The sequence below is a fragment of the Tauraco erythrolophus genome, chromosome 6 (genome assembly GCF_009769465.1).
Source record: "Tauraco erythrolophus isolate bTauEry1 chromosome 6, bTauEry1.pri, whole genome shotgun sequence".
Classification (NCBI taxonomy): domain Eukaryota; kingdom Metazoa; phylum Chordata; class Aves; order Musophagiformes; family Musophagidae; genus Tauraco; species Tauraco erythrolophus.
In genome coordinates, this window is record NC_141470.1 from 46,270,242 (window position 1) to 46,287,481 (window position 17,240).

The window sequence follows — 17,240 nt, forward strand, 5'->3', positions numbered from 1 at the left end:
AAGTGTACTTGTTTTATGTGTTCTGCTGTATCAAATTTTGTAAGAGTTTTCTAATCACATTTTCAGTAACTCCTGATGCAGCCTACATGCAAATGCAAAGGAATCACACCACGGTATTCCACAAGAGTACGCTCCTACAGCAACGCTAGGAAATAACTTTGTAAGAAATACAAGTGTTATACTCCACTACATCAGCTATCAAGATGCACCTTTCAACAACCGTTTGAACTTGGATTTACCATTTTGGGCACCAACCTAAGGCTTTCAAAATTTTCAGCTACAGTTACTTAGAAGCTGGAGCACTGGGGAACACAGACACACCTGAAAAGCTCAACGAGTACCTGTGAAAAACTAGGAAACTAGGAAAGCCAGCAAGAAGCGCGCTCCCTCCCCCCAACCCAAACCCCCTCAGTTATATACACGCTATTCCTGAACACCTGCTGCATGCTTTCCAGTACGTTTTATAGTACATACAGCACAGGTTTTTCCAGCAACTAGGATATCTTAACTCCTACTGCCTAATAATTAAGAATTTACTGTAAAAGTCTACAAGCAAATACTGGGAAAATACTCCTAGGTCTCAATTTAGACTGTTCTAAGTTAACGAACAGCTTTTAAAAATGCTGGAATCCTCCTGAATTGAGATTTAAATCAGGAATTCTCACAGGCACACTGACCTTCTTAGTCCTGCAATTACATATACTAAGGGAGACTCCTGGAAAACTCCCTGTTTATAAAGACCTAGCACTCTCTACTAAAATTATAATGGCATTGCACCTTTAGTTTCTATGACAGTTAAAAACTTCTCAGGTTCTTTTAAATTATAGTTTAACTTAACAGTTTTATTCTAACGCTGACTTTTAAGAAAACAGATTAACAACATCCAACATCCATAAAACCAAGATTCACAAGTCATAAATTCATCCATAAAACCAAAATCCACCATTCACAGTAAATATCTTTAAGAAATAACCAACTGCTAGCATGTGATGAAAGCTACAAAAAGCAGCCTCAAAATTGTTCCTATAAAACACAGACTGACAGGCAAACTTCACTCTATAGAGTACCCTTCCCTTAAAGTTTTCCATGGGTGCTATCACTATCACTTATCTCCACCTTGTAAGAGAAATACTACGATAATTAGTCTGCCAACATTTTAAAGTACGTGTCATCTTACTATTATTATAGAATCATAGAATGGTTTGGGTTGGAAGGGACCTTAAAGATCATCTAGCTCCAACTCCCCTGCCATGGGCAGAGAAATCCTCCACTACACCACGTTGCCCAAAGCCTCATCTAACCTGGCCTTAAACACTTCCAGGGGTGGGGCATCCACAACTTCTCTGGGCAACCTGTTCCAGTGCCTCACCACCCTCAAAGTAAAAAATTTCTTCCTTATATCTAATCTAAATCTCCCCTCTTTCAGTTTAAAGCCATTGCCCCTTGTCCTATCACTACATGGCCTTGTAAAAAGTCCCTCTCCAGCTTTCCTGTAGGCCCCCTTTAAGTACTGGAAAGCTGCTATAAAATCACCCCGGAGCCTTCTCTTCTCCAGGCTCAACAGCCCCAACTCTCTCAGCCTGTCTCAGCAGAGGTGTTCCAGCCATTGGTTTATCTTTGTGGCCCTCCTCTGGACTCGTTCCAGCAGCTCCATGTCCTTCTTATGCTGGGGACTCCAGAGCTGAATGCAGTATTCCAGGTGGGGTCTCACGAGAGCAGAGCAGAGGGGCAGAATCGCTTCCCTTGACTTGCTGGCCACGCTTGTTTGGATGCAGCCCAGGATACGGTTGGCTTTCTGGGCTGCCAGTGCACATTGCTGGCTCATGTGGAGCTTCTCATCCACCAGCACTCCCAAGTCCTTTTCCTCAGGGCTGCTCTCAATCCATTCTTCGCCCAGCCTGTACTTGTGCTTGGGATTGCCCCGACCCACGTGCAGGACCTTGCACTTGGCCTTGTTGAACTTCATGAGGTTCTCACAGGCCCACCTCTCCAGCCTGCCAAGGTCCCTCTGGATGGCATCCCTTCCCTCCAGCGTGTCCACAACACCACACAATTTGGTGTCAGCTGCAAACTTGCTGAGGGTGCACTCAATCCCACTGTCCATGTCACCAACAAAGATGTTAAATAGCACTGGTCCCAGTACTGACCCCTGAGGAACACCACTCGTCACTGGCCTCCACTTGGACATTGAACCATTGACCACAACTCTTTGAGTGTGACCATCCAGCCAATTCCTTATCCACTGAGTGGTCCATCCATCAAAACCATGTCTTTCCAGTTTAGAGATAAGGATGTCGTGTGGGACAGCATCAAATGCTTTGGATAAGTCCAGGTAGATGATGTCAGTTGCTCTCCCCCTATCCCTCAATGCTGTAACCTCATCATTGAAGGCCACCAGATTAGTCAGGCAGGATTTGCCCTTAGTGAAGCCATGTTGGCTGTCACCAATCACCTCCTTATTTTCTATGTGCCTTAGCATAGTCACAAGGAGGATGTGCTCCATGATCTTGCCGGGCACAGAGGTGAGACTGACTGGCCTGTAGTTCCACAGGTCTTCTTTTTTTCCCTTTTTAAAGATGGGGGCTATGTTTCCCCTTTTCCAGTCATTGGGAACCTCACCAGACTGCCACAACTTCTGAAATATGATGGATAGCGGCTCAGCAACTTCATCTGCCAGTTCCCTCAGGACCCGCAGATGCGCCTCATCAGGTCCCATGGACTTGTCCACCATGAACTCCCACTTTCTGTACTGGGCTTTAAAGTCTGTTCTCTGCAGTTTACTCTAGCTACGTTCGAAACAGTTTTACGTGGACTTCATTTTTACCACTCAGTTACTGCTCCTCAGAGGACAATGTACAAACGCCAGTGTGCAGTGACTAAAAAAAGTGCACATATATACATAAAAGACTTGTTGGATTTATCGAGTTAAATACTGTTACTGTCTAGTACAGCATATGTTTCCTATTCAGAAGGAAGAACCTGCTAATAATCAAATTTTCCTCCACCTTTTCTTCCATCCTTTTCTTCCTTTCCAAGAGCCAATAATGCTTACATATTTCATCATTCATCAAATGTGAAACTCACGGTCTGACAAGTTACACTTAGTTTCAGTACCACTGCTGTAGCTACGCAGGCACATTTTCCGGGATAGCTGTGAAGACGTATTACATTACACCAGAAAAGCAAATCCTCCTGACCTACAGGCTACACACCAAACTTCACATACCTGAAAGCCACAAAACGCATATTGCCCACCTAAGAAAACCACAGAGACTGATTTTCGGAACAGCTGAATAGCAACAGCTCCCACATTGGGGTGTCACTGCTTTAGCTTTGCTGCAGCATAGAATGTCCAGACAAGACCAGCAGTCCTCCCTGGCTTGCTTCCTCCCTCCCACTGCTGAGGCTGAAATTAGCTCGCATCCCTGCACCACGGCAATCTCTGTGTCACACAAAGAAGCCACACCTGAATTGCATAAGAAGTCACAGGCTGACTATACCTGACCATGAGGGCTTGATTCTCAGGTAAATAATACTATTCATGGAATCACTCTGCCTAGATGCAAGAGTACAGGTAGGATTTTCTAACCATTTAGAAAGCTATCCTATAGCTGAATAAACAGGTTTGAAATACGTTACTTCAAAATTACGTTATTTTGAAATGCTTCCAGAAGCAACTGTCAACAATAACAACTCACTCCACATCCCACTCTCCCAGTTTTGTTTGCCGAGGACTACTTCTACACACACTCCAATGCCGCAGGGCCTGCCTAAACACAATTTTTCTGTGGCTTTACACAGCCTACATCGCAAGGCGCCCCTGCCAGAGCCCCCGGCCGCGGCACGACGCGGGTACAGCGGAGCTCCGGGACACGAGAGACGCCGCCGGCCCCAGCCGCCCTTCGCAGCCGGCGCAGCGGCCGCCGTGCCCCGCCGGCCCCACCTGAGGAGCCGAGGACGGGGCTCTCGGCGGCCGCCCGCACCGGCTCAGCCGGGCTCCACCGCCTCACGAGCAGGGGCGAACGCACTCCCGGCCCGGGCCCGGGCGGCCACGGGCTGCGCTGACCAGCCGCCGGCGGTATCCCCGGCCCCTCAGGGCAGCTTCGGTCCGCCCGGGGACCCCCCCCTCACAGCCACGGAGGGCGGCGTGAGCGCCCGAAGCATCGTGAGAGGAGACGCGGAGCTCCCCACCGCGCGCCCTCCTGGCCCAGCAGCCGGGCGGGAGCCCCACGGCCCGAGGGCTGCGGTGCCCGCCGTACCCACGCACGGCGCGGAGCGGGGCTGCCGCCACGGCGGCGCCGAACGACTCGCCTCCCCGTGGCACCCCCTAGGTCACGCCGCCGGCCGGCTCCGGCTCCCCGCGCCCTCGGCTGCCTCCTCAGCCTCTGCCTGCTCACCCCAGGTCCCAACCGCCGCCGCCGCCGCCGCCTTTCTCGCTCTCCCCCGCCCTCACGCAGCTGCCCCGGCGCTGCCGACGCAGCCAACATGGCTGATGGGAGAGTCCGCGCCACGTCAAGGGGCAGAGAGCGATGGGCCGGGGCGGGCTGAGCTCCGCGGCTCCCCCCCCTCCCCGCCGCCCCCGGCGCAGGGTGAGCCCTAGCCGCGCCCGGCTGCGGACCGGCTCCTGCCGCGCCAGCCCGCCTGCGCCCCACGGCCCTCTCCGGCGAGCGGAGCGGAGTGGCGCGGCCCGGCGCCAGTCGTCCCGTACCGCTGCCCTTCGCTTGCTTCACCGCCCTGGCGGCTCCCGTGTGCGGCCGCTCTCAGATTTCCTCTAAAGACCGTTTGCCTCAGCCTCGCTGCCCAAACCGTTCGAGAAAGGAGACATGCCGGCCACCGCCGGCACTTCCGCCTTCCCTGCCCCTCGGCTGCGCCCCGCTCCCTGCGCCCGCGGTTACCGGCGCGGCCCTCAGCCCCGCCGTGGGCGCAGGGCCCCGCGGCCGCTTTGTGTGCTGCCTGCGAGGGGCTCTGCCAGGGAGCCCTCGGGGCCGCGCCCGCCGCCGTCTGGCAGTCGAATGCTTGTTGCTTCTCTTCCACCGTGCCTGTTAATGGCAGCTTTTTAATTTGGGCGGTTATTTCTGTGTTTCCTCGGACTGCCTGGGAAAAAAAGTATTGAAGTTATATCTAGGGTGGTTTTTAGCCTGAGACAATACTTTATCTCACATTTGTAAATATTTAGAAATATAACACTTTTATTTACTATCCGCACAGTAACTTTCACGTAGCCATAACTGTACAGTTTCGCTCAATTTTGTTGTTAGTGTGGTTATCTTTTTTGCCCCCCAAACCCAAGTTACAGTGACATTCAGGTTCAGGGCACTTCAGAATCGTTTTAAACAAGCCTGCCACAAAAGGCTAGAACAGTAACTTCTGTCTTTCCTGAGATATTTCAGTGCAATCGATCCAGACACGGGGGATATCATAGAATTCCTATGCCATTACTATGATAGGGAGATAGGGTATCAACTATGTCCAGTATTGTTTGCCAGTCCTCTTTGGTCTAAAAACATGAGCAGGCAAACAGGAGCAGAACTTAAAGGGAGGGATTTTAAATTTCCACGTCCACAAATCTCACTGCCGGTTGGGGGAGTGTTAAGCGGGAGCTTGCCAAGGCCACGTAACTCCCTCGGTTTGGCAGGGGGAAATCACAACAGGGTGAACTTCAAACAGATGCACAGAAAGAAATTCAGTGTTATAATTTCAAAAGTATTCAAATACGTTTTCAGAAAGTTACACTGAAAAGACGCAAGTCTCAAAGTCAGAACTGCAAGATGAGCTCTACAGACAACAAGAGAAAAAGAAGCAACTGACAATGACACTTAGAAGGGAAGAACAGGAAAGTATGCTATTCTAAAAGTTCACTATAAACACAAGATATACAGTATTTTTAATTAGTCATTAGCACAATTAAATTTCATTACATAATGACTCAATCCAATGCTCTAAACTTCAAGAAATGTCTTGCAGCTGTTACGATTGTGCAAGCCATAGAGAAAAGCAAGAGAAGCAAAAAAAAGAACAGAAAAGAGGATCCTAACATGGTATATACTCCTTATAAGAAAATACTTTATTATCTGCCAGTATTAGAGTGTACAGTGAAAGCATTTCATTTTTCTTAATGCAGAAATTTTAGCTTAAGTGTTAGATATTTTTTTCAGTCAGCAGTGCATATCCACTGATGGCGACTCACCCTTTGTTTGGAAAACTGCTCTTCCATAATGCCTGGGAAGTTGAGGAGAAAGAATATTCATATCCAGTTTCTTTTTCCTCTTCCTCCACTGAGTCATATTTGCTAGCCACTGCATCAACATTGTTGGTAAAACTTCTTAAGAACAATTTTATTATCTGTGGAAGACTACCTGTAATAATTAAAAATATGTTACTTCATTTTAAAAGTATTGATGGAAAGTTCCAGAAAAAGTAATCTAAAGATATAAAGTATGTTTAAAGTATATTTATATCTGTGCATTCTCTTTCTGTTCATAGTTCTTGCCTTCACGACAAACAGAAAAAGTAAGTTCTGAGTATTACCAAAGTATTAGAAGAGAAGATTTTACAGGTGGACTCACCAAAGTTTTTGTCTTGACCATCGGTCAGCTTTTCCAGAGATACCACTGTAGTTTTAGCTCAGCAGGTTTTATTTCTAGTGGTGACTGCAATTGTTGCACACTCAACTAGGATGTTAGATCCGGGTTTCAGAATTAAAACTCCCTGTTACACATAGGTGGTTTCGGAAACACCTTAAAACAAACAAAAGCCAGTGGAGAGGAGGAGTTAGGGTGGACGTTTGTTCAGAACTGCTAAAATACAGCCTTGCAGAAAAAAAAAAAAAAAGCAGCATTGCTTTTTTGGAACTTATGTCAGAAGTATTTAGAGCTACTCTGATCTACTAGGTGGACTGTGGGAAGCACCAAACTGACTTCGCATGCAGCAGAAATAGCAGAGATAGGAGAAATAATGTACGGATAGACATTTTGCATAACAGGAATTCATAATACACAATGTAAATTATTATAGTATTATCCATCTGCTTTTCATCCTGAGAAGCAACCCCCCTTCGTGCCAACGCTATCTTGCTTTTGATTTGGCATATGGATACTCCCACATAATAGTATTTAGATAAACCCATACAGCAACAAAATAAAAACTCAGCCATTGACCCTTCCAGAACGAGAACTGTTTAAATTTATAGCAATTAACTTTCACGTCACTGATCTCAACCGTAGATCTCAAAGCATTTCAAGGAAGGGACAAGTAGTAGTATTACTGGATGCCCACAGATAGAGTGGAAAATACTAACAGACGAGTTCTAAGGAACCATTTGCAAGAACTTAGGTTATTAGAATAATGGCACGCAGCCTAAGAAAAATAGTTATTCAGGGTTCGCACCGATTCACCACAGAACTGGGCCTAGTTCGATGTGCATTGGCACAACCGCTCCCTGCACCGCTCTTTGGACAAATTCCGGTTTATTCCTCTCCCCGCGCTTTCAGGCCAGCCAAAACGCCCAGAGCAGGCGGCCGCTCGGGGCTCGGCGCTTCCCGGCGGCGCACGCAGCGCGCGCCCGGTACCGGTACCGGTCCCACCACCAGCGCACGTGAGCAATAACGGCACCGCCCCCGGGGCGCGCCCGCCGCTACCGGGGAGGGGGCGGCCGCCCTGAGGAGGGCCTAGCGTCGCCGTTCTCGCGAGAGCAGCCCGCGTCTCGCACCGCCTCGCGGCGCGCCTGCGTCGCGGCGGGCCGGTGCCGGTACCGGTGGCGGCCGGTCGGGCGGTCCCCGCTGCCGGGGGGGTCGGGCGCCCGTAGCGGTGGGGCCATGGAGGCGGGCGTGGAGGAGCTGATGCCGCGGCTGCTGCCCGTGGATGACTGTGACTTGGCCGAGGATTTCGACCCCACGGTGCCTCCCAGGACGCCCCAGGAGTATCTGAAGCGCGTCCAGTGAGTGGCGGGGCGGACGGGCCGAGCTCCCGCGGGCCGGGGCGGCCGGCCGAGCCCGCCGCCATCACCTCCCGGCGAGAGCGGCGCGGCCGCCGGCGCTGCCCGGGCCGAGCTTGGCGTCGGGGCGTGCGAGGGCGGCCGTGTCGTGCTACCGTTTTGCCGCAGCCAGAAGAGCTGTTTCCGCCGTGCTCCCGGTGCGGTGGGATCCCGTCCGGCATCGGGTGTGAGCCCACCCGCTGTCTGCGAGGCTGCCGCTTCCCTACGGCTGTGTGAGCCCCGCTGCGCGGCGTGTGCCTCGGCGGGCCCCGCAGCTCCGAGGGCCGATGCTGCCCCGTGCTCGCCGGGAGGATGGAGGTCGGGTTCGTGGCTCTCCGTGCCAGCAGCGGCGGCCTCCCGGGGACTCGCTGCGGGAAGCGCTGCCGCACTTGAGGCAGGTTAGGAAGCGACCGAGCTTCGAGCAGGCCCGAGCAGTCCTGTAGAAACGGAGAATACTTGACCCGTAGCTTCCAAATCAAACCTCCCGCAGGAATTGCCGGTACAGTCGGTGTTTTACATACCTGAAGATTTCCGTAGGTGCTGCGTTTCAGAGACATCTGCCATATAACCACCTGTTCCAAAAAGGAAAAAAACGTAGCCACTGGATTTTATTTTGTAGGATTGAAGCAGCTCGATGCCCAGATGTGGTCGTGGCACAAATAGACCCCAAAAAATTGAGAAAGAAGCAGACAGTAAACATTTCAGTAAGTTTGAGCTTTTACATGTCTTGAGAGGAAAAAAATGAAGGGGAAAGATACGAATGTAATGTTTATACTAGTTTGGGGGAGTGGTTGGCATAACTAAATAGCACTGCTGGATTTTAAAAGCATCTACAGAATTAATGAAATGTCTGGGTTTGAAGAAACACCTGTTCAGCTGCTGGCTAACAGCAGTCTTCATAACTGATTTAAATTGATAATATCCATGCTATTCGATACACAGCAGGCTATTTTACTGTCTGAGGAAATCAAATGTTGCATTAAGTTTTACAAATATTTCATCATAAAACCTGCATAAACTTTAAAAGAAAGGTATCTCCATATCTATATTTAGGTTTAAATAAATATCCAGAGTAAAGGTAGTAAGTGCAGCTAAGCTTAACTGAAGTTAGATGAAATTCTAGCACCACTTCTTTCCTTTTTGGTGGAATATTTTATCAGTTTTTCCTTACTGCCCAAGAAGATTTTTCTGTTGTCACATTGCCCTGACAGCATAGTTTTTAATCTGCTTTCAAATAGCTCGAGACCACAGTTTGCCTTTCTCTAGTGAAAACTGTGTCATCAGAAATTTCACTACTAAATTGCTCAAGTTTCTAGTACTGATGTATGACCATGTTAACTTCTGTGACCATTCTTTTCATTTGTCTCATCTCTTTGTAGTGGCATTCTTAAACATTGGTAGAAAGATTTGTTTTTTTTTTTTTTAATAACTCTTTCCTGCTAATCTTTAAAGAGGTTTTCTCTACTTAACTGTCAGTTGATTTCCTAAAACATATTTTTGCAGTCTTCTGTCTTCCTCAACTTGCGGTCTTGGCAAGTAGAACAGCTAAGATTCATAGCATCTGTCCAAGATAAGGAAACAGCACCTTGCTTTTTATAAATAGGGAAATTAAGGCAGAACAATTGCTAAAAGATGATCTTAAATAATTATTTGACAATGTATTTTGAATACTTAGTTTTTCTTCTTAATTGCATATGAGAAGAGTCAAACAATAAATTTTGTCTAAACCGTTTCATCAGTCTTGGATGTGGTCACGAAATTACTTTTCTTAAATGAAGATTTCAAGGATATTGTTTACCTGATGGTAAACACTTACTGATTCTCTCATTTTTAAGGATTCTTCTTATAAAGCTTTCTTTACATTATAATTATTGCCAGTGTTTTCTTAGATTTCCGGATGTCAGCCTGCTCCTGAAGGATACTCTCCAACGCTCAAGTGGCAGCAGCAGCAAGTGGCCAATTTCTCAGCTGTCCGTCAGGTACAGAATGGTGTGCGTGAGGGGACTTGCACTGTCTGGGTAGAACACATCTGTGCTTTATGGGGAACAACCTTATACCTAGTATAGAAATATTATGAGTTTATGGTAGGACAGATGTTTGTAGGCAAACGTTTTAAGTTCTTGAAAAAGAATTGAGTATGTACTGTGTGGCTTTTAAACCTTTGATAAAACTCTTGAGAGTCACGTTTGAGAAAAAATTCTTCAACTTCAGCAAAAATATCTGTCAGTATTTAGATTAAATGATACAGAGTAGCTGAGAGTGGACAAAAATTCCATATGATGTTAGGCAGTTACGTTAAAACGTAGTGCTAGCAGGAATGTTCTGCAGAACTCAACAACTGAAACACAAGTGGATTCTAACCCACCAGGAGATTCATGTACGTAGAACACACTGTCCATTTAGGACACTGTTGACAGTGGTGGCACTCACTATGAGGAGAAATATTGATTTGGTAAAATGTATTTGTAAGGCTGTAGTGTTAGCACAGACCTAAATCCTTCCTACCACATTTGCACCCTGCTCTTAAAGAACAGAACACAACTGGAGAATTGAGCACTCTCTCTCTCTCTCTTTTCCACAGTTCAAACAGGGTGAAATGCAAAACATAATAAAGATGTAGGGAGAGATCATTTATGACTCCAGTACTGCAGAAGGCATGTTTACAATGCATCGATACTGCATTGTAGGAATGCTTCAAGTAACTGAAGTATAACCAGATGCACTGAAGCTGCTGTAGCGCTGAACTTGGGATGAGCTCATTTACCCTGTTTTTTGGGGGAGGTAAATCAGTGGAGATCTGTAATACTGCATCTACGTTGTAAACATTAACTGAGCTAGTCCCTATTTCTACAAGGTATCACACTGCATACTGTACGTTACGCATAACCTAAGGTTTTAGTAGAACTAAGGAAAGTGACATCTAAAGGCATATTCACTGTTCAGGTATTTCTTTTATACACAAATCAGTTGTCTTCTCATCTGTGCCAGAATTAACACTGTGAAGTACGAGAATATCCTAAAAAATATTTAAGAGAAAAAAGAGCATCAGAAGTCACTTGTTCAAACACTGTGCATCAGCTACTGTTACTTACAGCATTTTTAGTGGTCTTTTTTACTGCGACAGTTAACAATTGGATTGGGGAAAAAATTTCTTCTGTTACAAAAACTTTACACTTCTGCACAGGAAACCGTCAAGCACGCCAATTTGTCTTATGTGGCATCCTTGTCAGGTAGAAGAAATATACTAGGAGAGCATGCTTGCCTTCCTTCTAACAGTTCTGTAGACATCTAATCAGATACAGACCACTGTTGGAAACAGGATATTGGCTTTATGTGTGCTTTTGGACTAAATCAAATTTGTTTTTCCTTAAGGTTGTTATACCAAGAAAAGTCTAGAAGACTATTAAAGCTTACTACGTCAACTTAACTTTATGTAGTAGACTTTAGAATTCCTTCAACATTACTGCCAAACACCCAGCATGAGCAAATTGGTTACATTTATACTAAAAGGCATGGGAAATATTTAGCCAGATATGCCTCTACTGATCTATAGAACATCATAAAATATATTTCTTATACATTTTAAGAGTAATGAAGAGCAATTACAGCTAGGATAAAAGAACTGCAAAGTTAAACTGTGATTTGGCTTTGTTTTAATTCCTCAGAGCCTGAACAAGCACAGAAATCACTGGCGGTCACAACATCTGGACAGCAATGTTACTATGGTGAGTAGAATTCTTAACACTGCTGTGGGTTTTTCCAGTCATTAAATCTGTGGTTAATCTTGCTTTACCGTTTAATGCAACAACTTGTAAACATTACTGAGTCTTTTCTTCAGTGTCTTCAAGGTAGGAATATTTCACCCTTTTTTTTTTTTATTTACTTCAGCCAAAATCAGAGGATGAAGAAGGCTGGAAGAAGTTCTGCCTGGGTGAAAGAGTATACTCAGAAATAGATGTACTATCTGATAATGAAAATCTAGGAATTGATTACATAAAGGTGAGTATAGGACTTCTATCTAATTTTCAGCTGCTATTTTCAAGAGTAACTGCCAGAAACAATCCTACTGCTTATTACCACTTTGTGCTAAATAGAATGTAGGCTCTCTGGTGAGCCCAGAAAGTCCCATTTTTTGTCCCTTTTAATTGCAAACTGAGCGAAGCAGAGCACAAGTCTATCCCTTCAGTCAAAAAGTTGAAGAGTTCCTTCATCTGTCACCAGCTAAAGTGCACTACTTTGTTGCTCGCTGAACTGAATGGAATGCTTTCGACATAGTCTGCTTTAGTGTTTTGTAGAACGGTGATATGTGGTTCCCCTTCTCATACATGCTATCCTACAAACATGCCCGTCACTGCATCACTTTGAAAAAACAGAACTTTAACAATTAACAGTAAAAGCAAGGTTCTTTGATACCAAATTTGACTGGACCTTATCTTGAGCTTGCTTGAAGATTTTTTTCAAAATATATTTCAAGCTCAGAACAGACTTTCAAATCACTACAGATGTCTGAGCATCACTTTAAAGTGTTAGTACGTTCTAAATTAGAACAAAAATGTTTTATAATGTCTACATTTTCCAACTTGACATTTTTCAGGTTGGCTTTCCCCCTTTGCTAAGTATTGTAAGCAGAATGAATCAGGTAAGCCTACCTCTTAGAATCGCATAGTGTCATTGCATAAATCGTAATTTCTCATACTCTGTCTGTTACACAAGTCTTACCTATTTTTCTGTGCTAGAGTAGGCAATTGTTTATTAATATTTGAGTTTTTGCTGAATTCCCTATTAGGTGCTTGACAGTGTTTCAAGTGCAGTCTTTCAACTTGATTGTGAACTCTTACGTACACTGCAAGGCTAGAATAATCACACTTATGCTTCCTTTACTACAATGTTTCTTGCTAGTCACCTTTATACAGAAACAACCAGTCAGCATGATGCCTCTCTCCTAATCTGTAGCTACCTTTTGTTAACACAGAAAATTACCTCATATAAAGTTCTTTCCAGAAACCGGTGCTTTAAAACTTACCTTACTCTTATATGTAACTTCAACCTGGAATAAATACCATATAGTGTCACAGTGGATTAGAAATACATAATATGTATCTTTTTAAAAAATCACATTGCTTTTTATATAATGTAATCCTTTGGGTAGAAGGACAGCAAAACAAAAAACTGAACATATTCTAATGTCTCTTTCCGTTCCTCTTTTGAAGGCAACAGTAACCAGTGTCTTAGAATACCTGATAAGCTGGTTTGGAGAGAAAAAATTTACTCCAGAACTGGTAATTTTGAATTTACTCTAACTACTTGCACATGAGCTCATTAAACAAGGGATAAATTGTTAACAGTTTTCTATGAAATTATTTTAGTTTCTAAAGAGTCCTCTAGATGCATGTATCATATTCAGTTACTTTCAAAATTTTCTTGATTAGATACTAAAATGAATATTCACAAAACTTTTTGGAAGGCTACATACAAAACATAACCAATACAGACCTATCAAGTACTGCCAACCTCCCTCCCCTTTTCATTGCTCCCCACATTAACTTAAACCACAAGGTCAGATGAGGTTTGGCACTGGGGAAGGGAAAAGGTCAGACTGCAGCAGCTTTGGTTCTGACCAGTTTAAGGTGTCAGGGTGCTGCACACTGTATTTACCAACACCTCCACTTTAGTTTGGAGATGCATGGCAGGGTGCTGGTAAAGACACATTTAATCTTTCCATGTGCAGCACACAGAGCAGAAAGCTTAGCTGCATTAGTGTGGTGACAAATCAAACCTAGCAAGAAGTTCTGATTGGCAGGGTACATTGGCATGGAGTTTGGCTACAACTAGATTGACTGGCTACGTAATGGCATCGTATCGACAAGAGACCGTGGTGGATGCATCTCATCTCTTTCGGCACCACAAAGCAAGAGTAACGAAAAGCTACTTCCACAATACTAAACACAGGTTCACTACTTTTGAGCCACTTAAAGACCTTTCATGTTCTGTCCTTTTCTGGAGGACTGTTTTTAACCAACATGCTGCAGAGAACATGCACATTGACTTTTAGTTCATTTCCACAATAAAAGCCACTAGACACTGGAATTAAATTGGGAAGTTAGACTGGTAGCAGAAGTTACGTTTGTAAGAACACAGTAGAATCAGGTGAAGTAAAATGCAAAGGACATGTTTTCACAGTGCTGCAAATCTTAAAAGCTGATCTAATGGCATTAATTCCACAAAGATCTGACTTGATACACTCACTCTTCAGGAATGTTTTTCCATAGTTTTTGAGGTTAAAAATTAATAGCTAAGTAATAATCTTCAGATATTACTAAAGTAATCCTTCCCTCAGACTTTAACAGTGTAAGCTGTATTAATTTATATCTTGGCCAGTATTCAAAAAAATACCAAAATCCAGGAGTACTGCTCACAAGAAGCTTATCTAGAGGCACAAAATTCTACTGTGTAGTGTTGATTCTGGCACTAGCACTTAAATGCCATTTTGTTTTGACACCTGCACTCCAGGCCTGCTCTGTATAACAAGAGCTGCATGAAACTTCAAGGAAATGCTCATAATTAAAACTTTGTTATTTGAATCCATGCAGGGTAGATGGCTTTATGCACTGTTGGCATGCCTTGAAAAACCTTTGCTACCTGAAGCTCACTCCCTTATTCGACAGCTAGCAAGACGATGCTCAGAAGTCAGAGTACTAGAGGTAAGATTTAATACAACATTGTGCAAAGGACTTGCTGAACTTAGCAAATTATTAGAAGGATGATTTTTTCAGTTTCTGAAATCTTGGTAAGTAATTTTTCTTGTCCTAAGTTTGCTTGAGAACAAAGAGAAGACTACAAGCACATAATGTGGCATGTCACAGCTTTTCTGTTTGACACAGGTAACAAAAGAACTGTTCTAATATTTATTTCTCTTCCAGGAGAACAAGAATGAAGAACAAATATCAGCTCTGAACTTGATAATCTGCTTAGTTAGCAGGTAATGCAACCTACATACCTAAACCAGTAAAGTGTGTCCAGAAAAAAATGTGTGATTACTCTTGTCCTGATCTAGATTCTTTTGAAGTGGAAGTCAGTTAAAGTACCCTGGGCCTATGTAGCAAATATACTTAGCTAAAAGGACTTAAGGTAAACCTATGAGTAAAGTAAACGTATTGGTTTTCTCAGATGAGCCCCCTGAACTGTAAAGCTATAATTATGATATACTAATTAAACACTAAAAGAAGAGCTAGAAAGCAGGGGGTCTTAACACCTCAGAGCAAAGTAAGGAGCATGTTGCATTAGAGGTTTCTTAGTGTATTCCACTTCTCTCCACTAGGTACTTTGATCAACGTGACTTGGCTGATGAGCCTTCCTAGACTGTTTTGAGACTGTCAGGTATTTTGCATTGCCACAGTACAAACAGCATTATCAGAGTTAACAGCAAGACACTGCACTGTTCAGACCTGAAATACTGTACAGTCCCTTCAGTCACGATAATGCATTTGGGACAGCTATGAATAACTGAAGCTGAGCTTTAGCATAAATTGTCAATGTCTCCAACACCATCATCATCACCATAAAATGGTCAATGAAGCATCTGGCATCATCTCTCAAGCTACTATCTCTGTAAACTACACTATTGGTTAGAAATTTCTACCATCTGAGTAACCTTGTGGAGACTGCTATTAGGTGAAGTCTGAGGTTACATTACAAATGATTGTTCTTTATTTAACACACACCTATTGAGGGCTTTTATAATAAAACTGAAGCGTTTTAAAGAGTGTTCTTAAACATTGTGGCTTTTCTCATTCTTCATGCTACTTAACAGCAGCCTTACCATAGAAATCTACACAGCTAGGACTGAATGTGTTTTTTCAAGCTTTGTTTCCTGAGCTTAAGAACTGCTAAGCAGTTCCAACTGTAGCCAGTAAGTTACTGAAACAGATTTTAGTAAAACATAAAACATTACTACTTCCTGAAGTAGTAATAGAATTTTTTAGTAAACAGTTGCAGAAAACAGTGAAAATTATACAGCTGTATTCAATGCTTTTAATAGAAGCATTTATTAAACAGAATGAACAAATTTATTTTCTGTATGGTATCTTGACAAATACATTAGCTCACCTATTTATATGTTTAGCTTGAAGTGCTTCGCCAAGAGTATCAGCATCTGCTTGGTACATACGTGACTCCCTCTGCTTCTAATTATCTTCAACAATTAAAGGAACTATGAATTCTGTTGATAGCAGCAAATTGATACACAGTATTAACTTACATTTGCTTTCTGTATATTGTAGAATTTAAATCACTCCCCTCTCTATTAGAAATAATCATCAACCACAACCAATTATCGATAAACATTTCATATGTCTTTAAATGACTGGCACTTTTGCATATGGAATGGTAGTCTTAACTGCAAAGTGAAAAATTAAAGTGATTGCAGTAACTACTAGAGTTTTAATTCTTGAGATGCAAGTAACAATGATTCTCTACATGTTGATACTGAATGTCTGCCACACTGCAGATGCCTAAAATGTGGTGACATTGAAATGTCCACCTACTAGACATATAGTGCAAGTTATTACTAGTCTCTTTAGTAACATTTTCAGCATGTTGAAAGCAGGATGACTTGGCAACTGAAGAAGCCATGAAATGCAAGAATACTAGTTAGTTAATTCTCTAGCCCTACAATTTCAAACAAATCTGAGTTATAAAGGTGAACAACAACCACAACAATCCAGTGTTTCCAATCAGTTGAACAGCTGATCCCCACCTAGTACCACACTACCATAGTTACTTTCATCTCTGCTAGTTCTATCAACAGTGGGACTTGCATTCTGCTAGTCTGAGTTCTGCTCTAGATGTTTCCTAGAACTGTCAAGTTATCCCACTACAACTAATGTGAACTAGCATTCACAGTACCTGAAAAGATCAGAATTTGGTCACATCTAAAGCTCAAGTATCATAAACCCTGGTTATCCCATTTATAATCTATAGCTTGCCAGCTTGCAACAGTTATCTAGAAAAGGCTTGATCCGTAACAAACTTCAGACTTTCCCTAAAGCTTAGTGAAAACAGCTTCCACTGTTCTTGCCCACCATGCAACTGGACAACATACGCTTCTCCCAACATGCAAGGTAGTTGTAACAATCAAAGATGCTGGTTTAACATGTTAGCTTTTCTAGTTAGCCTGTTATTTACCAGTCTCGAATCACTATTACAAGGCATTCTCACACTTATGCATAAACACCCTAAGTTTCTATAATGATTCATTTGAAAGTATAAG

At 43.6% G+C, this 17,240-nt stretch overlaps 2 protein-coding genes across 7 annotated transcripts in view; one reads left to right on the forward strand and one right to left on the reverse strand.

Annotated features, from left to right (window-relative positions):
• SEC23A (SEC23 homolog A, COPII component) overlaps positions 1-7,521 on the reverse strand; it is a 34,220-nt gene extending 26,699 nt beyond the window's left edge. Inside the window, exons 1-3 of one of the 4 annotated variants that reach the window (XM_086613119.1) lie at positions 7,387-7,521; positions 6,567-6,737; positions 6,188-6,352 (exon numbers count right to left, since the gene is read on the reverse strand). The gene's annotated coding sequence lies outside the window, so the exon portion shown is untranslated. Of the gene's footprint in view, positions 1-4,397; positions 4,424-4,708; positions 4,757-6,187; positions 6,357-6,566; positions 6,738-7,386 lie in introns of those variants that run through there. The other 3 variants (XM_086613117.1, XM_086613118.1, XM_086613120.1) reach the window with 3 other exon arrangements.
• GEMIN2 (gem nuclear organelle associated protein 2) lies at positions 2,013-15,983 on the forward strand. Of its 3 annotated transcripts, XM_086613123.1 has the most exons (11): positions 2,013-2,033; positions 7,821-7,936; positions 8,592-8,676; positions 9,862-9,951; positions 11,638-11,697; positions 11,861-11,971; positions 12,567-12,611; positions 13,183-13,251; positions 14,563-14,673; positions 14,893-14,951; positions 15,291-15,983. In XM_086613123.1, exons 1-11 carry the CDS (start codon positions 2,013-2,015, stop codon positions 15,328-15,330), a joined length of 807 nt encoding a protein of 268 aa, XP_086469249.1. In that variant the 3' UTR covers positions 15,331-15,983. The 3 variants fall into 3 exon arrangements, with proteins under 3 accessions (XP_086469249.1, XP_086469250.1, XP_086469248.1); XM_086613124.1 differs by lacking the exon at positions 12,567-12,611; XM_086613122.1 differs by lacking the exon at positions 2,013-2,033 and having other exon boundaries at positions 7,815-7,936.
• The last annotated feature ends 1,257 nt before the right edge of the window (positions 15,984-17,240 follow it).